The sequence below is a fragment of the Sapajus apella genome, unplaced genomic scaffold (assembly GCF_009761245.1).
Source record: "Sapajus apella isolate SASKATOON/1434 unplaced genomic scaffold, GSC_monkey_1.0 scaffold38, whole genome shotgun sequence".
In the NCBI taxonomy this organism is placed as follows: Eukaryota; Metazoa; Chordata; class Mammalia; order Primates; family Cebidae; genus Sapajus; species Sapajus apella.
The window spans coordinates 11,867,711-11,893,227 of NW_022436978.1; the positions used below are offsets into that span (position 1 = coordinate 11,867,711).

The following is a 25,517-nucleotide window of genomic DNA, read 5'->3' on the forward strand; positions in this document are numbered from 1 at the left end:
CTATGAATAATACAGAGCAACACATATTCTGGCTTGTTTTTTTTTTTTTTTTGAGATGGAGTTTTGCTCTTGTTGCCCAGGCTGGAGTGAAATGGCACAATCTTGGCCCACTGCAACCTTTGCCTCCCAGGCTCAAGTGACTCTCCTGCCTCAGCCTCCTGAGGTGCAGGGATTACAGGCACCTGCCACCACACCCAGCTAATTTTTTGTATTTTTAGTACAGACGGGGTTTCACCAGTTTGGCCAAGCTGGTCTTGAATTCCTTACCTCAGGTGATTCACCTGCCTCGGCCTCCCGAGGGAGGCCTCACCTGCTGGGATTATGGGCCTGAGGCAATGCGCCTGGCCTAACGTAACATAACAACAGAATCAAGAACCTAGAGGTTCCTCGAAAACAGACTAAAATGTCTAATTTTTTGGAGAGGCTCCATTCGCCTTTATTTGCTAACCCAATGGAGTTCATTTTCCAATGATATTAAAATAATTCTGATTAAGAAGGCACACATTCTCTGCAATTCAAATTTCCTTTGCTAACAATCAGAACAAAACATGGTGATTTCATTTCATGACTAGTTATTTATATTAAGGTGGTATCAAAAAATCAGTGAAACTGGGATAACTTTCTCAAGTCCAAAATTTCTGTCCCTAAGAATCTGACGTGTTTTCTCATATCCATAAGTTCATATTTCTTGTATAGTGAGAGAATGCTTGGCTAAGATTCCAACTTAATGAAATATTATATTCAAGAGGAAAGTAGTTTATATGCAGACTTTGAAATTTATTTGGCTATTAACCTATACATGGAAAAGAGAAAAGAAAATATGTTACCAAATAATGGGAAAAAAAAGGGCCTTACATCAGTTGTAGCAGGCAGGAAAGACTAAGAACATAAAGGAACCTACTCCTTACTTTCCAAACCAGAACACTAGTTATTAACAACCTGGGTAAGTATATAATTTTTCCATTCTTATTATCCAGCTCATTTTTGTGGCCTTCACACATGGACATATATTAGGATATGAAAATGTTGGAAGAGTCGTAAGGCAAAAGAAGACCCGGGATTTCTATGTTATTAGGAATGTCTCAGGTGTTTTTTTTTTTTTTTTCTGCTTTTTTTGGTTTTGTTTTTTGATTTTTGCACAGACCGTGCAGTCACAGATACGTGAGTTTATTCAGTTAAATTCACTCTCACTCTACCTTTATGTTCCTTTCAATACAGATACCTCCATGTGCCCTATTTCATTTACCTCACTAGCAAAACCTCATTTGTTTTCATTTTGTTTTTTAGCTCTTTCTGAGTCTCCAACTCTGGGGATCCCGTACGTACCTTCAAGCACATGGCGTAACAAGTACAGCCCTGTCCTACTTTAGAGACAAATAAACAACTATAAGACTGTGTAATAAGTAATTATTAGGCATTAAGGGGCAAATAAGAATTGGCCAGAGAGAAAAAAAAAGTGAATGGTATCTCCAGGAGAAAATTCCCTAGAATACAAGGAAGTAAGAAACAATATGGCACATTAAGAAACTACATGCTGAAAACGGGTGTGGTGACTCATGCCTGTAATCCTAGCACTTTGGGAAGCTGAGGTGAGTGGATCATCTGAGGTCAGGAGTTTGAGATCAGCCTAGCCAACATAGTGAAACCCCGTCTCTACTAAAAACACAAAAGTTAGCTGGGCGTTGTAGCGCACACCTGTAATGCCAGCCACTCGCGAGGCTGAGGCAGGAGAATCACTTGAACCCAGGAGGTGGAGGTTGCAGTGAACCAAGATCGTGCCACTGCACTCCAGCCTGGGTGACAGAGGGAGACTCTGTCTCGACAAACAAACAAACAAACAACTAGATGTTTCAGTATATAAGAGAAAATTCTTCATTTTTAAATGTCTTTAACGTTTTGCCAACTTTTATGAGTCCAAGACTCAGAATAGAAAATCACTGTAGAGAATACAATAACAGGTTTTCTTAGGCAGGTTCTATCCATCAACTTAACAGATGATATTTTTATGAAAATTGGGAATATCCTAATTTTTAAGTATCTGTAAAATCAGAATTTACAGATATTTATGTTGAATTATGATATATTCCAAGGCCTTGAATGACCAGCCCCATGAAATTAGCTGATAGTTTGATTTCACTAGCTCAAGGATTGAGAACTATCTCTCTATTGGAATGAAATGGGCCAATGAAAAAATGTGTTTTTCCTTATCGAATTAGTGATAAAGCATCCATGTATTTGCAGAGTTATAACTTTGTTTTTGTTTCCTCGTCTTTCTCCACTTTACCTTCTCTCAATATTAAGTAGTACATTCCACATCAAAAAAAGACATAGCAAAATTTCCAATAAAACATCTCGAACAAGACAAGGCATTTTAAAATCATTCCCCTAATCTTGTCAACAGATACGCTATGATACCCCACTCTCTAGCTTCCTCTCATTATTTTTCTAGAAATCCTTGATAGAAAAGATAGCAGGACTTGTGTGGTAAATAAATGATAATAAAAGAAAATCCACGAGAATTTGAAACTCCACAAACACAGGAAATCTCATCTAAACATCTCAGAAAGGCGTTTTAATATCATTAACCCATTAAACTCCTTAGCTTACCTGGGAAGTATGTAGCACCTATGATCTTAGCACTTTATAGATGAGAAGCTGGGGCCTAAAATTATGAGTGGCTCAGTGGTACAACCAAGAAAAGCCTGTTTTGTATATTAGCTATTTTTTCTTTCCTCTTAATCTATTACCAGCTATTTAAACCTGCATATGCACATAGAATTTATCTCTTCCTCCTGAATTAAAGAAGGATAGAGAGGTCGTTTGTCATAGTAGGAAGTGCTCTGGATAGGACCCAGATCTAAAATCTGATTCTTGGCTGGGCACAGTGGCTCATGCCTATAATCCCAGCACTTTGGGAGGTTGAGGTGGGCGGAACACATGAGACCAGGAAGAGTTTGAGACCAGTTTGGCCAACATGGCAAAACCCTGTCTCTACTAAAAATATAAAAATTAGCCAGGTGTGGTGGTGCATGTCTGTAATCCAAGCTACTTGGGAGACTGAGGCAGGAAAATCTCTTGAATCAGGAAACCAGAGTTTGCAATGAGCCAAGATCATGCCACTGCATTCCAGCCTGGGTGACAGAGTGAGACACTGTCAAATAAATATATATATATTTATTTATATATATAAATATATTATAAAAATATATTATATATTTATATAATATATTTATATATTATTATATATATATTTATTATATATATTATATATATTTAATATATATATTTAATAAATATATATATATTTAATATATAATTATATATTATATATATAAATATATATATTAAATATATATAAATTTATATATATGTATATAAATAAAATTAATTTCTGATTATTTCTCTGTCCCTGCCAGCTAGAAAACCTCGGGCTGGTACTATCTGCTCTAAATTGGGGTTGACGTGAGGAATAATCAAGATGAAAGATATCAAGAATCTCCCTCCCCACACCAATGGAAACATATAATATATATACATAGATTATAGACATTTCAGGCAGAACCAAAATCCGTAAACCGCTCCTAATCTCCTCTCAGCTAACCATGTTGACTCTCTTCCCAAAGGTCTTTCCCATTCAGAGCCACCTGCCTTTTTACACGCTATTGAAAAGTCAGATTTCGCAGAGTTATAGACAGCACTGCCCAAAGACTAAGGAGAAAGCCCATGCCACTCACCCACATGGGGTCACTCAGGTCGGAGTCCTGCATGCGGATACAGTCCATGCTAATCTCAATCTTGTTTGTTGCACCATCCTCTGATGGTTCATCCACAAAGTTCAAGTCAATAGGCTGAACTGAACATATAGGCCTAACACATAGGAAAGAAAAAAGTGTGTTAGGCACGGAAAGGGAGTAAAACATACTCATGCTGTTGCTAACAACAAGCACTTTCTGCTTCAAAGTCAGCAAGGCTCAAGGCTCTTCACTTGCTTGGAGTTAGAAACCCTAAGTTTGAGTCCTGGCTCAACCATTTATCAAACGTGTAATTTCAAGCAGTTCAAATTCAATCCACATTTGTTAAATGGGATCATGACCTCTGCCCTCCTTAGATAATTACTGGGTAGACTGCAGGAAATAAGGGACGTATCTGAGATAGAGTATTTTATACTCTATTCCTAAGAGTCTCCAGTGTGTTGATATACTCTCTTCACCTTCTTAACTTATTCACTTACCCAAACCTGCTTGTAATAAAGAAATAATAATACTTTATACAGCAAGGTATAAATGAACAACAAAATTTAGTGTTTTATCTTCTCAGGGAGTACCTGCATTATAAAGTAGGTGAGTCTTCAACCGAATGGATTCGGAGTATCAGAGCAACATTGGGGAAGTGATTTTGGTGCAGGAGGCTTGAGGCCCTCCAAAATTACATCACCTTGGATTAGTAAGGATCTTTTGGTGTTAGAAACTGAAAAAAGTCACTACTGAATTTTGAACAAAGAGATGGCATTAGAGTCATTAACTTTTCCTAAATAACTTCTATTGATTCTAGAAAAAAAAGGTGCCCTAGTAAGCAGTATTTTGACCATCCACATTTACGTATTTACTTATTTAGCTCAAGCACAACATTTTTTGCTTGTTTTATACTTACTGTTCCAGAAAATCCCAGATATGCTGGAAAACCTCCGGACTGAAGAATTCATTTGTCTGTGTGCTCTGAGACATGGTGGATCGGTAGTAACTTTCTTTCCAAGAGAAATGAGCTGGGGTTTCTACGAAACTTAAAAGGACAAAAATGAAACTAGTATTACACTTTCTGTATTTTATGATACTGAATATTTTAATTAAAGCATACTCTATCATGAAAACATCAAGTGAATCTATAAAATCATGTAGGTATATATGTGGCACATGTTACAAGTTGCATAACTGGTATTTATTTCTTCAGGCAGTGTCATGAATCCAATTTTGCCATAAAATCAGGCAGACCTCCAAAGCTAGACAATCACAACTTTTATCAGTGCTCTCCTTTCCTAATAATATTATTATGCTCTATACCTCTACTATCCAACATCCGTATTCTGTAGATTTCAAAAAGAAAATAAACATTTCCTCATTAAACTTGACAGCAGGCCTGACCTATCATTAAACTCATTTTATAAGAGTCTCAACTGATTATCTGCTCATTTTGGGCAGGTAAGAAATAGAACCAGGAAACAGGTAAGAAATAGAAACAGGAACAGAAACTAGCTCAGAAAATTTAAATTTTATCTTCAGATTAATCATCTCTTCCATAACTACAATCATAGTGTTACACTCAGGGATAATAAACTCAAACCCGTGGACCTAATTTTTTTTTAATTTTTTAAATCCCCAGTTACTTACCTTGATGTATGGGTGGTTCTTAATTAAAGTGTAGAATTGCATGTTAGGCTTAATAATAAGCAAACATCTGAACACTTTGCAAGTGAATCCTGTTTCTGTTTGCGTTATTTTTGTGCTGCACCCTCAAGTTTTGTTTTACTTTTTTTTAAACATTTATCTTTATATATATGGAGGAAATCATTAGCTTTCTCAGAAGATGCACTCTCCAAATCTAAATATTATCTGGACAGATCATCTTAATATGTGATTTGTTGTGATAATCAGTATACTAATTTTATCCCAGGATAAAATTAGCTAAGTTCTTAATTATTACTGTTCCTGCTAATATATACATCCTCTTAATATATATAATGATTATCCTGTGAATATATCCTGTTTATATATATAATATAGATATCATTTATATATAAATATTTTAAATAATATATATATCTCTCAAAATATTTTGAATGAATTTTAAATTGAGGTAATTGTAGATTCACATGCAGTTGTAAGGAATAATACAGAGAGATCCCACGTATCCTTTACCTAGTTCTCTCAATAGCAACATAATGTAAAACTACCATATAATATCAAAACTGGGATAGTGACATTGATAAAATCCATTGCTCTGTCTCACGAATCTTCAGTTATACTTATCTGAATGTAAGTATAAATGTATGTATTTCATTTTACACAGTTTTATCACGTGTTGAATACTGTATTTATCACCCTAGTTAGTATTAAAGGATTTGAAACATGAGATGGGCACAGCCAGACTATGCTTTATATTGGTAAATCTGAAAGTTGTGTGATGGAAGAATTTATAGCATGTCAGTTTGTGGGTAAAGTGGTTATTTAGAATGTTCTTGCCTCAGTTCAGGTAAGACAACAAAAGGACAAAATCAACGGGAACAGAGAAGATAAGGACAAAGTCAATTATCAGTAAAAAGACTAAATAAGATATTGGTTGTGTTACGAATGAAGGGAGAATGAAGAGTCAAAGATGACTTCAAGTTTTTAGCTTGCTTGAACTGAGTGGTGGATGATTCTACTAACTATATCAATGAGAACAGTTAGAAGATCTGGCTTGAAGAAAGAGAGATGATAAATTGTGTTTTAGCATGTTGAGTTCTAACTACCTAGGGATATGTAAAAAGTGAAACGAACTTAAATGAACCTTAAACTCTAGGGAGAAAAATAGACCAAAAATTTAGAAACAAGTCTTCCTCAGAGGGCAAGAATGAATCTGTAAGAGTGGATGCAATGACCTATGCAGAACAGGTGCAATGAGGAAAGGTAAGCAGGGCTCCATTTAGAAAACCTGGGAACTAACAGACTCTGAGAAGTTTATGGGATTTTAGAAGCCAAGGTAAAAAATTAATAATCAATAGTACTGTAAGGCAATGGGATCCAGGAAGATAAGACCTGAAAAAATACCTACTAGGCTTAACATAAGGAGATCATTGGCAACCTTCTGTAGATATTAGAACCTTCTGTAGATTAATGATATCCTCAAACTATTTTAGTGTTTTGAGGAGTAAATAGGGGTGTGTAAAGGAAATGTTTTTTTGGATACAATTAGATTAGAAGAACCTGAGTTCTGCCTAAAGAGGCTAAGGAGAAAGGAAGGAGCTAGTGGGGAGAGAGAAAATTTCAAGATATTGGAAAGAAAGGGAATGGCTTGGCAAGAAATCCTGGAAGAGGCAGGTAGGAAAAGGTCAAAGCATAGGTAGAGAGGATGGTCTTGAACTAAAACCCCTTAAACTCTCACTCTAGGATGAAGTAGATGACAAAATTAAGTACAGATATAAATGTTTTCATAGATGATAAATAGAAGTCAAGACTGATGACTTCAATTTTCTTGATGAAGCAGGAGGGAGACAAGGCAATCTGCTGAAAATTGAGGGGGCCAGACATTAAGTGACTATTTGGGAAATAAAGGTGAGGGTTTGGAAATATGGATGAGGTTAGAAAACATGAATTTGTCATGGCCCCAACCCACACAGTTACGTGATTCTTTCCAGCTTATACCACTAGGAAAGGGGGCAAAAAAAAAAAAAAAAAAGATGAAAACACCACTACTGTCATTTCACCGGAAAGGTTACATCAGAGAATTAAGAGAATTGTGAAGACTGGCTTTGGACTCAGATTGAAGAGGGCAGGAAGATAAGCTAGGACAAGGAAGGGAATGGAGAAATAAGAAATCTATGCAACTCTGAGGTCAAAACCCAGGTATATAGGGAAGCAAGTAACAAAGTTGAATTGGAAGAAATGGAAGAGTGGGATATCAAAATTGATGAAGTACCTATAATGAGAAGACCATCTCATAATCCAGCATCTTTAAATTAAAAGGGTGCATTAATTTTCTTCACTTCTTTCTTGAAATTGTGACCGACTTGGTTTGTTTACTGCCAAATGGTGAGTAGAGAAGAAGTAAAAGTTAATGAATTTAATGCTGAAGTGAAATTTGTAAAGAATATTCTCATGATGACAATTTTGAATATGTTTTACATTAAAATTTGTCTTCAGATAAAACTGAAGTACAAGAAAATACAAAATAAAATAAATGCAATTCTTAACAAATGCCAAAAATAGAAGTGAACAAATGCATGCATTATTCAAAACCCAAAATGCAGATGAACTCCTATATGAGTGATCAATACGTGGACCCATAAGGATATTCCCAGTATCCAAAGATCTAAATGGGATGTCCGATAGCTCAAAAACCAGATGAGTACTAGAAGGTAAACATCACCATATAAAGTAGGCTCTCAGCAATAATACTGGCATGTGAGATTCAAAAAAGTATGAGTTTTTAAGTTGGCAGAAATTTAGATCTAGTTTCTAAAGAGATTGAAAGGTAATGTGACCAACATCTTCAATAATAAAGACCAAGGAGAATTTTTAAAAAAGTGTTACATAGAAGGAAGACATTATCTCTAAAGCAGAATAGAGAAAAACAGCATTGGTTCGATGCTCATCATCTATTTCTATTACTCCCCTATTTCCACATAGTAAGTTCTGGTTCCTGTCTGTACTGATTTTGTTATTTCTTTGTTTCACTTTTATCTCTAGTTTCTGACTGCTAAAAGTCATTTCCCTGTATTTCTAATGTCACCACAATCAGCTGCAAAAACTTGGACAAGCCTTCAGAGTGCTCAGACTTCAGCTTTCTTGCACGTGACAGCTGGAGACGAGGATCTCCACGTCATTGCCTTTCACATGCCTACCCAACCCTCAATGTTCTCTTCCTTACATAGGGTTCCTAGTTCCTAATTTAAGTATAATTTTTCTCCTTTGAACTTTGTTCTTTTGGTTCATCTCATCAATGCTACATGATCCTACTTTGCTTGTAAAACAATTAATCTACTGCAGAGGATTTTAGGTAATTTGTGGGTGAAACACATCTCTCTCAACTCTGTATTTCTTGTGGTTTTATAGCTCCTTAAGGACAGAGCGGAAGAACTGCAAGTTTTGGAGTGGGGCTGACCTGGGTTCAATCTCAGTTCTACTAATGACATGCTGTGAGGCCATGGCCAAGTTACTCAATGTCTTTGAACCTTAGTTTCTTCAACTATATTTCCCTCAGAGGGTGGTTGAGAGGCTTATTTTAAATGTGCTACATAATTTTTATACAGTACCTGGTAATCAATGCATTCTATCAGATAGAGTGCTACATCAGTTGCATCCAGGAAATACTTGCTGAGTTAAACTGACTAGATGGTGTGTTTGAATGATGTGTTTAAGCTTTCAAAGTGTCACACAAAAATAATCATATTAAACTTATTCCTCATTCAAGCTTCTTCCAACTGTGACCTTGGATCAAAACAATACCCTCATCATCACTCATTTTCCTCAAGATCACCTTTGTCTTCCACTGGCTACATTAAATGAGGCAACTTTAGCCCTCTCAGCGCCTCAAGCTTCAAGGGGCTTTATTATAAAAGATAGGGGTGATGGAGGGGAGTTGGAATTGATCAGCCATTTTCAACTTGTGTTTCAGGAAACCCTCAGTTTCCTGGTGACTCAGTGTGTTCACCAGAGGTAAAGAGACAGCCGGGGTCGGTAGGACTTGATACACCCCTCCTTAACATCATGAAGCTCAGCTTTTTCTTGTCTTAGGTATATTAGGATTCTGAACAAGAGTACATTTAAAGAAATTGTCTGTTTCTTAAAACCAAAAGAAAGAAAAATTAATGGTCCATGTTGGGGATCTTCATGGCCTTTCCTTTTCATGCTCAGTATTAATTTCCATTCTTTCGATAAATATGTGAAACATTATTGAGAGAAAAGGAGGAAAAAGATTATCTGGTGTCATAGGGCAGGAAGAGTGAAGAAAATCCTACATCTTCCAAGTCTTTACCTTTCGGTGACTCTCAGTATCAATTTACACATAGAACAATTACTCTGTTCGAAGGTTTTCGTCAAGAAAGTCACACCTAAAGATAGAAACCCCAAAGTCATTTTTTTTCTTTTACGTTATTTTTCTTGGATTAACTATCTCACACTCTGCATTAGCTCAGGGAAAAAGAACTTTACAGGAAGTGACTTGAAAACATCAAGAAGTATCTGCCAATGGTCTGCATTCCCTCCCCCTTTGCCTGTTCCTCCCTGAATGTTGTCACTTTAGTCTGTTGCACTCAATTATTCCCTGTCAGTGTGCCTGAAAATCTCCAAATCTCTAAAATTTCAGATTCCAAATGACCTTAGCTGCATAGATGAGTTTTAGAAATAATAGACCTCAGAGGCCATCTAGTTTAGTTTTTCTAATTTAACAGAGAGAAAAACTGAAATCTAAGAAGAATTGGTCCACTTAGGCTGGAGAACAGTGGCCATAATCTCACTGCAACCTCTGCCTCCTGAGTTCAAGCGATTCTCCTGCCTCAGCCTCCTGAGTAGCTGGGATGACAGGCACATCCCACCATGCCTGGCCAATTTTTATATTTTTAGTAGAGGTGGAGTTTCTCCATGTTGGTCAGGTTGGTGTCAAACTCCTGACCTCAGATAATCCACCCTTCTCAGCCTCCGAAAGTGCTGGAATTACAGGCGTGAGCCACTGTGCCCAGTGCTAAGTCTTTATCTATAGTCTAATGAGAAAAAATTTGAGCATCAGAAACAAATTCTTGTCATGACCTGTCTAAGCCTTGACCCCTCTTAACAGTTCCCATACTTCCCCCCCCCCCACTTTGGAACATCCAAACTTAAAGCTATAAAAACTACAAATACACTTGATTGTATATAAGCATCAATATAAACTCACTTAACAAAAGAAAACAGCACTTAGTACTGACGCAGACCAGAAGCTCATTGATGCCACTAGATTTCCTGGCTCAATGGCCTCCTTGACAGGGAGTCAGTAGTTGTGAAAGAGACTGTTGCATAAAAAATCTCAAATAGAGCAGGCCTAGTGAGACCTCCTCCTCACCAATTTTGATCAAACTGGGATATCCTCACTGGGAGGATGGGATCACAAACAGGTATAAACCTTTGAGGACCTCACAGAATGTCAAAGTTTATGCATGATGATCTTTAGGCTCAGCAAGGATAGACTGTTCAAGGAAGTTGTTCAAGGTTACTCAAGTAGTTGGTAATAAATCTGAGATTTAAATTTAAGATTGTATTGTTTCAAAGCTCATGTTTTACTAAATTATACATATGGCTCCCAATTTTCATTCACCATAAAACTTGGGCAATAGGACGGTTTCATAGTTAAGAGGAATATTTATTTTTTTCTGTGAAATAACTACATATTTTACTAATTTTGCCTCATCAAAATAGTCATCCTTTTTCTACAATATGAGCAGAAAATTGGCATAGGAACACTAGTAATGATAGATGAATGATATTTACAGAATGCTTGGCCTTCTGCAGATTCTCAATGTTGTCAGAAGGAGCAACTCTTAAATGTAATGTAAGAAAAGACAGTTAGGATTACTATTGCCCAAGGAAACTTGAGCCCTCAGATACTCTGGAAGTATTCCCAACTCTTAGATAAAGTGATTCAAAACTCTAAACATGACTTCTTCTGCCACTCATCCATCCAATTTATTCATTCATCCAATTACTGCTTAAGCCTTAATTATCAACCTCCCTAGATCTTTTGCAAAATGGGTCTTCTGGTTAGCTTCAGAAGAATTCCTGACCACACAATTCCTTTTACATTTTTAGTTCAGAAAACATTCCAATACTTAGCGTTTACTCTGCCATTTTTATAACTATTCCATCATTAATTATCATACTTAGTTTTGAGGATGCCAAAGAAAACATTGATGCCTTTTAGTATATTGCCTTTTTATTGTTCCTAACAGTGTGCAAGTACCCTGGAGGACTAAATTCATTCATAAGCTTGAGCTAAATCCACCTTCAAAACTCACTTGCAAGCTCTAAATTAAGCCCATTAGCATCTTGTTTTCCTTAGATGGAAATCTTTCCTTTTCAGCTTCATATGGAAAAATATAAATTTCCTTATCTGCTCATGCCAACTCAAATCCATGTCAGCTTGACTCTCAGAAGACAAACCTTCAAAGAATAACATTCATTTAGACCATTTTGTATGCCTCAATATCTCCATTTGCCACAATTCGAACAATACATTTTTATCAAGGAATTCCTTTTTCTATATCACTGAGCCAATATATTCTTAAGAAACTCTCTTTTGCATATTTCAACACTCATTTCTCCTAGTTTACTTCCTTTTCATCTTCAAAAGTCTTTTCTCTCCTGATCGACCGTGACCTGTCTTAAAATCTGAGTGCCCAAAGCTTCACAGCTTGCTTCTTCCATGATCATTTACCATGCAGCCAAATCCCAAATTTCTCCCACTAATGTTTTATATATTTAGCCAGAACTTGTCAGTCATTAATCTGAGGGAGTGTCCTTTTTCCTTCTCCATTACCAAATTCTCTAAAGTCTTAGGTTTTGTGGTCTGTTCTTTATGCTAACCAATTTCTTCCTTAAAGATAATAATTTCTCTGAATATAATCCACTTCACTCCTGATCCCCATCCCATTAAACCTTCTTGCCTTTTTCATTAGTCAGCATTTTATCTTAACTTAAAGGACTATGTAATGATCAGCCTTCTAAAGCAGAATTTTCATTAGGTTACTCCTTTTGTGACTGACAATTTACAATCATTAACTCTGCATCCTTGACAAAATCTAATCGCTTTTGTCCCTTATTCTTTTGAACAAACCCTCCTTATAAATTATTTAGCCAGCTGATATGGTTTGGCTCTGTGCCCCCATCGAAATCTCACCTTGAATTGTAATAATCCCCATGTGTCAAGGGCAGGACCAGGTGGAAGTAATTGGATCATGGGGTGGTTCCCTCCACCCACTCTGTGCTGTTCTCATGATAATGAGTGAATCTCATGAGACCTTATGGTTTTATAAGTGTCTGGCATTTCCCTGCTTGCACTCATTCTCTCTTCTGCTACCCCGTGAAGAGGTGCCTTCTGTCATTTTGTAAGTTTCCCGAGTTCTCCCCCAGCCATACAGAACTGTGAATGTATTAAGTCTCTTTTCTTTATAAATTACCCAGTCTCAGATATCTCTTCATAGCAGCATAAAGGCGAACTAATACACCAGCTGTATCCTACGGGATGTTTTCACCCTGAGCCCTTTCAAATTAACCTTTTCTATAATCTACCATCATCCCCCAATCATATCATTTACATTTATTTGCCAACCCTGATCTCACTTAGAAAGGCTACAATATTTAGGACGGCTGTGGTGGCTCATGCCTGTGATCTCAGCACTGGGGCTGAGGCGGGTGGATCATGAGGTCAGGAGTTCAAGAACAGCCTGGCCAACATGGTGAAACCCTATCTCTACTAAAAATACAAAAAATAGCTGGATATGATGGCATGTGCCTGTAGTCCCAGCTACTTGGGAGGCTGAGGCAGAAGAATCACTTGAACCCCAGAGGCAGAGGTTACAGTGAGCTGAGATCATGCCACTGCACCCCAGCCTGGTGACAGAGCAAGATCCCATCAAAGGAAAGAAGGAAATAAGGAAGGAAGGAGGAAGGGAGGGAGGGCAGGCAGGCAGGCAGCAATATTGTATATCTTGTTTGGTTTTACACCCTCAGTATGGCATGCTTTAAGTATTCTTGTCCTTAGTTCATTTTATTGTAAATTACCCACATTGAAATAGCGTTTCCATTTTGTGTATGCAGGTCTGTTGCTTCAACTAATATGACAATGACACTCAAAAAACATTATTTTACTTGTTTCTTGTTTATTGGACAGAACTGTAGAATGGAAAAACTAGAAGGGGCTTTATTTCTTACCATTTCTACTCCTTTTTTTTTTTAAATAAATGAAACTCAAAGGGATTTTACTCATATTCCACAGGAAGTCCACAAGTATCTAGTTCTGGAGCCTAGCCATCCTTATGCAAAGCTCTTCAGACATAAAGTATACAGTTAGAGAGTACAGTTTGCAAAAGTGCTAACATTACAAACACAAAACGTGTTAACAAAGTTCACTGTACTATACTAAATTCATTAGTTAATATTCTGACCCATTTCAGTCTAGAATCCAGCATTTGGTAGAAGACAAAGATATGATCTAGCCAGAGCAATCGAGCAAGAAAAAGAAAGCGTATTCAATTAGGAAAGGAGGAAGTCAAATTGTCTCTATTTGCAGATGACACGATTGTGTATTTAGAAGACCCCATCATCTCAGCCCAAAATCTCCTGAAACTGATAAGCAACTTCAGCAGTTTCAGTATACAAAATCAATGTGCAAAAATCACAAGCATTCCTATACATGAATAACAGACTTAAAGAGAGCCAAATCAAGAACAAACTGCCATTCACAATTGCTACAAAGAGAATAAACTACCTAGAAATAAAACTAACAAAGGATGTAAAGGACCTCTTCAAGGAGAACTACAAACCACTGCTCAAGGAAATAAGAGGGGACACAAACAGATGGAGAAACATTCCATGCTCATGGTCAGGAAGAATCAATAACGTGAAAATGGCCATACTGCCCAAAGTAATTAATAGATTCAATGCTATCCCTATCAAGCTACCAATGACCTTCTTCACAGAACTGGAAAAAACCACCTTAAGCTTCATATGGAACCAAAAGAGAGCCCGCATAGCCAAGTCAATTCTAAGCAAAAAGAGCAAAGCAGGAGGCATCACACTACCGGACTTCAACCTATACTACAAGGCTACAGTAATCAAAACAGCATGGTACTGGCACCAAAACAGAGATACAGGCCAATGGAACAGAACAGAAGCCATGGAGGCAATGCCACATGTCTACAACCATTGGATCTTTGACAAACCTGACAAAAACAAGCAACGGGGAAAGGATTCCCTGTTTAATAAACGGTGTTGGGAAAACTGGCTAGCCACGTGCAGAAAGCAGAAACTGGACCCCTTCCTAACACCTTACACTACAATTAACTCCAGATGGATTAAAGACTTAAACATAAGACCTAACACCATAAAAACCCTAGAAGAAAACCTAGGCAAAACCATTCAGGACATAGGCATAGGCAAGGACTTCACGACGAAAACACCAAAAGCACTGTCAACAAAAGCCAAAATAGAAAAATGGGACCTAATTAAACTCTAGAGCTTCTGCACAGCAAAAGAAACAATCATTAGAGTGAACCAGCTACCAAAAGAATGGGAAGAAATTATTGCAATCTATCCGTCTGACAAAGGGCTAATGTCCAGAATATACAAAGAACTAAAAGAGATTTACAAGAAAAAAAACAAACCCATTCAAAAGTGGGCAAAGGATATAAACACAATTTTCAAAAGAAGACATATAAGAGGCCAAAAATGTATGAAAAAATGCTCACCTTCACTGGTCATTAGAGAAATGTAATTCAAAACTACATTGAGACACCATCTCATACTAGTTAGAATGACAATCATTAAAAAATCTGGAGACAACAGATGCTGGAGAGGATGTGGAGAAATAGGAATATTTTACACTGTTGGTGGGAGTGTAAATTAGTTCAACCATTGTGGAAGGCAGTGTGGCGATTCCTCAAGGACTTAGAAATAGAAAATTCCATTTGACCCAGCAATCCCATTACTGGGTATATATCCAAAGGATTATAAATTGTTCTATTATAAGGACACATGCATATGAATGTTCATTGCAGCACTGTTTACAATAGCAAAGACTTGGAACCAACCCAAATGCCCATCGATGATAGACTGGACAGGGAAAATATGGCACATATATACCATGGAATACTATGCAGCCATAAAATACGATGAGTTCGTGTCCTCTGTAGGGACATGGATGAACCTGGAAACCATCATTCTCAGCAAACTGACACAAGAACAGAAAATCAAACACTGCATGTTCTCACTCATAGGCAGGTGTTGAACAATGAGAACACATGGACACAGGGAGGGAAGCATCACACACTGAGGTCTGTTGGGGGGACCTAAGGGAGGAACAGTGGTGGGGGAGGGATAACATGGAGAGAAATGCCAGATATAGGTAATGGGGAGGAAGGCAGCAAACCACATTGCCACGTATGTACCTATGCAACAATCCTGCATGTTCTTCACATGTACCCCAAAACCTAAAACACAATAAAAAATATATAAAAAATAAAAAAATAATAAAAAGAAGACAGATAAGGAATACTTGAGTATCTTGTTTAAAATGCTATTTTAACATTATAGCATGCAAACACAGTCACATACATGCCTATATACAGGATACTTATTGATAAACTGCCCCCAAATTAGAATTTAGGAGACTTTTGAGTAAATGTAATCACCATGACATCAGGTTAGGGATACATTAGGGTTTTACACAACTGTGAAAACTTGATGGAAAATGCATGTAACATCCAGGCTCAGATATATGAACATGGAGTTCAGGAAGGACTATGGAGAAGAAAGCTGCAGAGGAGGTTTCTTAGGATTAAAGGATGTGAAAATTAAATTTAGACAAAAAAGAAAATAAAATATGGAAAAAGAAAAAGTAGATCTTTTTGGAAAAAATTATAAAGTCTAATGGTTAGAAGTACCTTAAGTCATCTAGTCCAAATTCTTAACTTATTAACAGTGATCTAGCCATCACAGCTGAGATAGATATCTATACTACATAAAGCTGCCCACTCTTTGTGAGACAACTCAGAGTGTTGAATGAGTGAGTTAAAAATTAAGGAAAGGTTTACTGCCCTAAAACCTCCAGACACTGGTCTGATTCATTCAGAAAATAATCCAATTGCAGTGGCCTGCAACCTTTTCTCAATTATAGAATCTATTATGGGGATCTGATGATAGCCCTGAACAATCTTATACAATAAACAAAAAAAGTAAAAATGAAATACACATGCTGACATACACATAAATGATTGGGTTTGATTTCCAAAGATTTTAGAGACCTCTATCCACATTCCTAATCTACTTCCCATAGCTGAAAGCTTAGTTAAGAATCTTCACTGCAATCTTTCATCCAGATTAGGTGTTGGCAAACTACTATTCATGGCAAAATCGAGCCCATCACCTGTTTTTGCAGGTAAAGTCTTTTTAGGACACTGCCATATTTATTTAGGTGTTGGTATATGGCTGCTTTCAAGCTACAACAGCAGAGTTGAGGAGCTGCAATAGCAACCACGTGGCCCACAAAGTCAAAAGCATTTTCTGGCCTGAGGTAGAAAAAGTTTGCCAATCCCTGATGTGTATAAAAGACCTTTAATATTTTAAAATAAATTGAAATTTGGGTTAATACTTGTGAAATTGTAGAAACTTTCTCTTGGACCATTATATTGTGGAGTACAAAATAAAAGTAGGAGATCACTGGGTTAATATTTGTCAACCCAGGGAATTATAAGCAATCAGATGTGTACCTGGAAATAAGAAGTGACCCTGGATCAATGAGACAAGATCCTCAGCTTATCTTTTTATTGTAACTGTTTATGTATTTGTCTTATCATTCGCATTAATATTTTAGCAATTTAAATATGGGATGGTGATCCAATTCATAAAGCATGATATATCATGCAGACATTATTCAATAGCCTATAGATACACAATGATTCACACCTGTAATATAGATATGTTTTTTAATATTTTATCGCGTTTTAGGTTTTGGGGTACATGTGAAGAGCATGCAGGACAATGTTGCATAGGTACATACATGGCAATGTGGTTTGCTGCCTTCCTTTAATCACCTATATCTGGCATTTCTCCCCATGTTATACCTCCCAAACTCCCCATCCCCCACTGCCCTCCCCTAGTTGCCCCCTACAGACCTCAGTGTGTGATGCTCTCCTCCCTGTGTCCATGTGTTATCGTTGTTCACACTTGTAATATTTTATATTTACTTTCACATATATGCCACTCAATAGTCATATTCTGAATTATATATCATATTGAACCTTAGGAACTTACTGTTTTGTTGGTTAAAAATGGTGGAATGCTACCAAGTTCATATGGTTCAATATCATAGAATATTATTGTCAACATTCTACAGTTGAATAACATTAAAATACTTGTCAAGATCATGCATTCCATCAAGAGGCGGCAGACCAAGGTCTTGAGCCTCATTCTTTGGACTGCTGCTACTGAGTGATAAGACAATCAGCGCATCCAGAGAGTAATACTGAGTGACATTTACATGGAGGTACAAGATATATGTTCATGGATTTTCTTAAATATGATTTGCCTACATCTGTACGTATTTTATTCTAAATATTCACTAGCAATGATAGCAAAATAATTTTACGTTTTTATTGGCCGTGTATGTGTTGGGCTGAAGAATCAGTAGTAAAAAAGAACCAAGGCAGAAAGCTGAGAACTCACACACTCACTCTCTGAAGCAGAAATGTCCTCCCCATCATCTGCCCCATATTGCTAAATTCCCTTGTGTGTTTCCCTTCAAAGTGAGGGAAATATATATTTTCACCTGTCTTGATTTATTTGTTCTAACTCTTGCCCTAAAACAGCTTAAATAAGAATCTTTAAAATGTACTTTATCACAACAGGATATGTATTATTGATACGTTTTGGTGGCATAAAAACAAGTGTTAAACTTTAAAAATCACCTTGCCATTCAGGAACAATTTTCTATTATGTTAATTTTTACATATTTATGCTCTGAGTCCTCATAAGTCCTATGTTTAAATTTTCTCTTGATTATTAACCCAGTTTTAAGAAGGGTTAACCCTTCTTAAAAGTGGATTTTACAGGGTCTGTCTTGTGTGTAAACTTCACATTACCAAGCTTATCTAATTCCTTAACATTCCATGTAATAATTACTTATACTATATCTGTTTTAATTATCCGGGTAAATTTCATTTTTAGTAAATTAAACATACAATATTGATAAAAGGCAGGAAATGCAGTTTATATAATGATAAATCACAATCTTTAGAATTTTTTTTCAGAATAAGGTTTAACACCTAGTATCTAGCAGTAAAGTCTGATACAAATCATGAGAATTTATTAATTAAGCAACACATTTGTGCAAATCATGATGAGAAGTAGGGGAGAAAAAGAAACCCATCACTGGTTTATCCTTGCCCCATTTTTTAAATATTAATTATCTGAGACAGTGTTATATATTTACATGTTGATTGTCAGTCTCTCCAGCCCCCGTCTACCCCACCACCTGATGAATGTAAGCTCAACGTAAGCTGATTGCCCTGTTCACGGATGCATCACTTGGAACAGTGCTTAGCACAAAGGTGTTGCATAACCATGCCTGTGAATACAGAATGTGAATGGAGAAAATGGAGTGGATTTTAATCCTAGGTGCATTTAATTGTATTTCTCCTCCACTCTTGCAAAACATCTCTGTTATTGCCCCAGTTTCACTGTAGAGATGTAAATAAATTATTGGATAATATTATTCTAAGTAAAGTAACCCAGGAATGGAAAAACAAATACCATATGTTCTCACTCATAAGTGGGAGCTAAGCTATGAGGATGCAAAAGCATAAGAATGACACGGTGGACTTTGGGGACTTGGGAAATAGTAGGAAGAGGGTGAGGGATAAATGACTAGAAATTGGGTGCAGTGTATACTGCTTGGTTAATGGGTCCACCAAAATCTCACAAATCACCGCTAAAGAACTTACTCATGTAATCAAACGCTACCTGTTCCCCAATAATGGAACTAATTTTAAAAACTTAAATCACATATCATAAAAAGTAATGAATTAGGGACATTTTAACACTACAGAAACTTGAAGATATATTTATATCTTACATCCCTATACATAACAGAATTCCTGATTTAATCACTGGGGATTCATAAACATTTGTTGAATGAATGAATGATTTAATTCATACAGCCTGAAAGGGTTAGCATAAAGATATGGGTTGAGTAACGCCTAAGTCTTTATTCTTTCTGGAACCTCTGTGAGGAATGAAGTGGATACTTGCAAAAATGAGACAAAAAAAATTTTGAAAGCTGGGCACAAAAACAAAAAAAGTTACCTGCAAAAGCCCCTGAGTACTATGTTGTGATAACACAACCCAACAAATAAGGTTTCCAATGGTAATCCTGAGGGTGCACACTATTTTTCGTTTAAAAAGTATTCATTATATTCAGAAATACCTACATTCCAGTACAAAAAGAAACATAAATGCTATCTAATGAGTATATGTTCAACTATTTAGAAAACTCAGCTACCCAGAATAATATTTCTTAAAGGCACCTGGTAGATAAGTTTTGTTTTTACTAAATCATTAGGGTACTTTTTGTTCCTCTCTGATCAGGATTACATTTTGTCTATGGTACAGATTTTTCTTTACAGTTTCTACCAGAATGTTGGTTCATGGAGAAAAAAACCACATTTTAGTTTCTGGCCTTTGTGGGTTTACAGATTAGCACGGTATATGGCACAGAGTGGGTGTCAAACAAATGTTTGTTGAATAAAATATCTGAAAAGTACAAGTAACAACACTAACATCAGTAACAGAATCAATAGCTATCATTTGATTGTTTTCATGAGCAAGGTATCTGCAATATGCCTGACAGGCATTGTTTAATTTTCGCAACATCCCTTGAATTAGATACCAATATTATCCCATTTAATGGATAAGGAAAATTCTCAAGCTTACATGGCAACTGGGAGAATGGTAACTCTGGGTTCTTAAGGATATGGCTTTAGAGTCTGTAGTCTGTCATTTACAAGGTTAATAACTTTGGGCGAGCTATGTTACCTCTCTAAACCTCAATGTCCGTATCTGTAACAGTGAGAAGAGAATACAGTAGTAACCTACATCACTGCAGGAGGAAAAGGGTCTCGACTCTTTACTTTAAAAGCTTTACTCTACTTCCCCGTAAGAAGTAGTAGGTGTCACACTTTACAATTCAACAGAAATACTTGGGAGTACATTCGGAAAATGCCAGTTCTCTTTCTCTACCTCCAAGAGATTCTGTTTCAAATGATCTGGACTGAGGCTCACAAATCAGCACTTTAAACAAACTCCACTTGAAAACACATGGCTTCAATATTTACCTACATTCTAATCTGTTTAGAGTTTTTACAAAAGACAGAGAACCTCCAGTCAGTCTGCATTTTCTCTAAATATCTGTCCTCAAATAGGCAAAACATCAGTCTTATTCACCGTGATGTCACTTTAGTACTTGAACAAAATAGTATGATGTATAATAATTACATTTCATATAACACATACTGCATAGTAGGCATTGTTCTAAATGCCTTATGAATATTTAATCCTCCTAACAAAACATGATAAAGTTGGCACCTTATACACACCCACGTTTACTAGGTGTATAACTTTGGGGAAGGTACATGAGCTTTCTGTGCCTTGAATAGTTCTTAATTATCACACTATGTTGACTCTCCTAGGAGTGAACAGAGGTCAGAGCCCTGCCTTACAGGCCCAATGCGTTCACTGGCTGGGATCTTGGGCAAGTCCCTGCCCCTGTTTGGGATTCAAGTTCCTCCTCTATTAAGTGAAGAGGGTTGACTCCCATGAGCTCTAAGGCCCTCTGGTCCAGAGATTCTATTGTGCATTTTGCAGGGGACGTCTGACCTTGTTATCTGATAAACTACAGCCCAAGGATTGCAGACACTAAAGGCACACCCATCCTTCTAAAACTCCTCCCTTATTATTTTTCCTTACCTGCCAATTCCAAACAATTCCTGCTGAGTTATTTGTCCTTTGTCCTTCCTTTTTCCTGAGGAAACCAAATGTACTTCAGTCTAGAGAGGGTAGATCAGCATTTACAGAATTCGTTTCAAGCCCTGCTGTCTTTGTTTTATCTGGTTCCCAGAGTGCTTCCACCTGAGCCTGTTTGAGCCTTATTACTCTTCCAGGAAGGCTCACCAGTTTCTTGACTCTCCTTGATTTAATTGGACTGGGGTAGTGCCCTCCTCTTGAGCAATGATACTCTTCTGACCTAATTCATCCTCAGTAACATCTCTCCAATCCATCCTTCCTACTTCTCTATTTTCTTGTTGTTTTTAAATTCTAGGTTTAAATTTTCAGGATTCCTCTTTGCCCTGTATTTCTCAAAGCTGGCTACATATTAGAGTACCTGGGATGCTTAAAATACAGATGCTCGGGCACTACCCCAGTCCAATTAAGTCAGAATTTCCCAGACTTAAATCTGATCGGGAATATGACTTAAAAGTCTTGACATTCCACAGGAGATTGTAATGCTTGGTGTGGTTCAGAACCATTGCTGTCTAGACTTGGGGCATCTCAGGTGGAAAGGATAAGCAAATCAAAATCACCTGGGCAGCTGGATGCTCCTTACGCCCAGGGAGGTCAGTCTGGGCATGTGAAACAAGCGAAAGCCTCCCAGGTGGTTTGAAGAAGTCTCTTTACGAAACAAAGTTCTAGTTGAACCTCCAAAGCAAGAGGGAACATTACACTTTCCTGCCACCCACCGTAGCAGAGCAACCCAAGGCTTCCTATTGTGTCTTGCCACATTTCCAATCAGAATGCAAGGAAAAAAGAAAGCATTGATAGTAAGAGCCATATATTTTTCACTGTCTGCACTAACTAGCCAGGTAACTACGGGGGAATCCCTTTTTCTCTCTAGTTTTCATTTTCCCCTATGTGTAATAGAAGGTTATTGTATTACTAGAAAATCACTAAGCGTCCTTCCTACTTTATTACTGTATTATTTTAAGGCCCACAACCTATTGTTCCTCTCGCTATTACACAAGAGCCCTAGTTCTTTCAACATTCAACTAACAACAGGCAATTCATCTGAGAAAATCTATTCATGACTCCTGGTGAAGAGGGTCCACTGTAGGCCAATAACTAGTGCTGCAAAGACTTCTTCAAACTTCCTTACTGCACCAAAAACTCTCTGCCCAAATTGCTGATCAGGTCTCTAAATCTCTGCAAAGATCTTCCCTGTCTGTGTCCTCTTACAGCAACTTCATCGGATGGCAATCACCTCCTACAGGCAGATGCCTTTATGAAGATGGCTGGGAGAGACTTGTTTACGAACAGGCCCTCTGGCCTCACCCCTCCAGCTGTCCAGTAATGCGCAGAAGGTGATTCCAGTGTGATTGCAATGTGGCTGCTGGGAGCCTTCTGTTTGTTTGTTTTGTCTTCCTGTGAGATGGCTGAGTCTGTTAGGAGGTGCTGGATAATGAATGTGTAGCAGAATCTCTCTCTATCCCCTCCCTACCAGCCCCCAGTCTTCTTTAATGTAAAAGATGCACTATCTAATGGTATTGGAGACAGGACGGCCTCTACTGCCGTGTCAAATCAGAATATTCTGTGGAAACTGTATACAAATTTTTTCACAAGTAAATGAAATAGACTTAAGCCAATAATGATAATAAAAATATTCAACAGGATAAAAATTTAAAATCAGGAGTGTTCACAAGCTTTGATCTTTTCCTTCGATGATTCTTCCTCCTTGGCCTGGTTCTTTGACTTTTGTATCTGGGAATGATGGAAGGAGAAGAGAGATGAACAAACAAATTTAGCAATGATATTTTAGCCTATCTACAAAACAAAGAGCTCTGAGATAGAGGTGACGTGGAAAAATGAAAATCTTGTGGGCTGAGCTTGCTGGGGGCAAGAATTTGAGACAGGGTTTGGCAGAGGAAAAGTGAATAGATTGTAGCTTGTGAAAGCAGGAGAGAAGAGTAAACAATGAAAAGTGCTACTGAAGATTATGGGCTGGATCTTCTTTAATATCCTTTTAGAAACACAAAATAAATGAGATTAAATGAATAAAAGTCCTTTTAAGTTTTATGTGATTGTTCTGTGCTTCTCAAAGGCAGTACTGCTTAGAGGACAAACCCAGGCTTTATCTACATTTCAAGAAAGAAATTTGTTTTTTAAAGTTCATAGAGAAAAAAGGAGCATAATCCCAAAGAAAAGGGCTCATGAAGGAAATCTGGCTCAAGGAAAACCGAAGACTCTCTGAAGCAGGGATCTATAAACTGCTACCCACAAAATTCCTCTCACCTGTTTTTGCAAAATTTTTAAGCCATGCTCATTTGTTCAGGTGTAGTCTATGATTGCTTTCACCCTACGAAGGCAGAGTTGAGTAGCTGTGACAGACACCACATGACTTGCAAAGCTAAAAATATCCAATCTGATATTTTAAAGAAAAATCTCGCTGGACTACCCTAGAAGATAACATTTAATGGCATCATCATGCCATAAAATGGAAAGACTAGCTATGTTGATTGGTCAGGTAGAATGTTTACAAAAGAAATCAGGAGGTATAAACAGATTTCCGATAAATCAGATGCAAAAAGAGTACATATGAAAGAGTAGAGTATGGGCACAAAATCAAGGGAGAATAAACTGAGCATCATGAATTCTGCAAGCACAGATTAGAAAGCTTATAACTGAGGACACGTTTGAGTGTTTTCAGAAAAGGCTACAGATTACTTTTAAAATAAATGATCTATGAGTAGATACTCACAGATCATACACAAAAGAAAGGTGTGATTGGTAGGAGCTGCCTGGCTTCCCAAAGAACACGTTCTCTCACTTATTGAGAACACCGTTTTTCTGTAGGCAGGTTTTTCCCTTGTGCACCTGTGGGTTTTGTCCTTGTCTGCATCTGTAAGTTTTGTTCTTGCTGCAATTTTCCTCTTACCCTACACTTCAATTATGGCAACTGAGAAATTTGTGCTTTTTCGTTCAGTTATGTCTGAGAGATGTCAGAGTTCCTCACATAGAACTAGAGACATTCATGTTGCAAATTATTTTTTTATATTCTTATATTCTTTATATTCTTATTTCTGTTAAACCCCTCTCCAAAGGTATCTGCTACATTTTTTTTTTGTTTTTGTTTTAGATAAATGATTCAAAGTAAACTTCAAAAGTGATTTCCGTCTTTTTCTACCTTCCCCCAAAATGACGATCCCATCTTACATTTGTAAGTTCTCTGCCCTCAAGGAAAACCAAATCACTTATGTTAGTTAGCTAACTTAAAAAATTATATGTTTACATGTTTCTTTAAGAATATGACTATATTCTTTAGTAACCATTGAATTTCTAAATAATGTGATAAAGGTCTTTTCACTTATTCTGCTAAATGTTGTTTATGCACTATTCTCAGGTGATATGGTTTGGCTCTTTGTCCCCACCCGAATCTCATCTCAAATTGTAATCCCCACATATCATGGGAGGCACCTGGTGGAAGGTGACTGGATCACAACGGCAGTTTCTGCCATGCCATTCGTGTGATAGTGAGTGACTGCTCACAAGATCTGATGGTTCAAAAGTGTTTGGTAGGTCTCCCATCAGCTGGCATGCAAGACATGTCTTGCTTCCCCTTTACCTTCTGCCACAATTGTAAGTTTCCTGAGGCCTTCCCAGTCATGCGGAACTCTGAGACAATTAAACCTCTTTTGTTTATAAATTACCCAGTCTCAGGTAGTCCTTTATAGCAGTGTCAAATCAAACTCATACATCAGGCTTATTTTTCCCTTTAAATAATTCGTTCCAAAATAAACACAAGCTCACTCCTATCCCAGGAACATGTGTCCTGTTATTCATGGCTTTCTGGTCACTGCAAAGTTGTCCCTCGGAATTTTTCCAGACATTTGGTAATCAAAATCCATCCCTTGTAGATGCTTCTGATATATCCTGTAGTTTATTCTCCATAAAAGTTGGTGTAAGTTTTTGTTTTTCCGATATGGACCTTTCTCCATGAGAACATTCTCTTGTTATTTTTCTGGAATAATTTTC

General features: G+C 37.2%; 1 protein-coding gene across 5 annotated transcripts in view; it reads right to left on the minus strand.

The window, feature by feature from the left end:
* TP63 (tumor protein p63) overlaps positions 1-25,517 on the minus strand; it is a 267,301-nt gene that overhangs the window by 155,836 nt on the left and 85,948 nt on the right. For all 5 annotated transcript variants that reach the window (XM_032298267.1, XM_032298265.1, XM_032298266.1 and 2 more), the window contains 2 exons: positions 4,651-4,779; positions 3,735-3,867 (listed from right to left, as the gene is read on the minus strand). In XM_032298267.1, the coding sequence (XP_032154158.1) occupies positions 3,735-3,867; positions 4,651-4,779 (262 nt within the window). The remainder of the gene's footprint in view (positions 1-3,734; positions 3,868-4,650; positions 4,780-25,517) is intronic.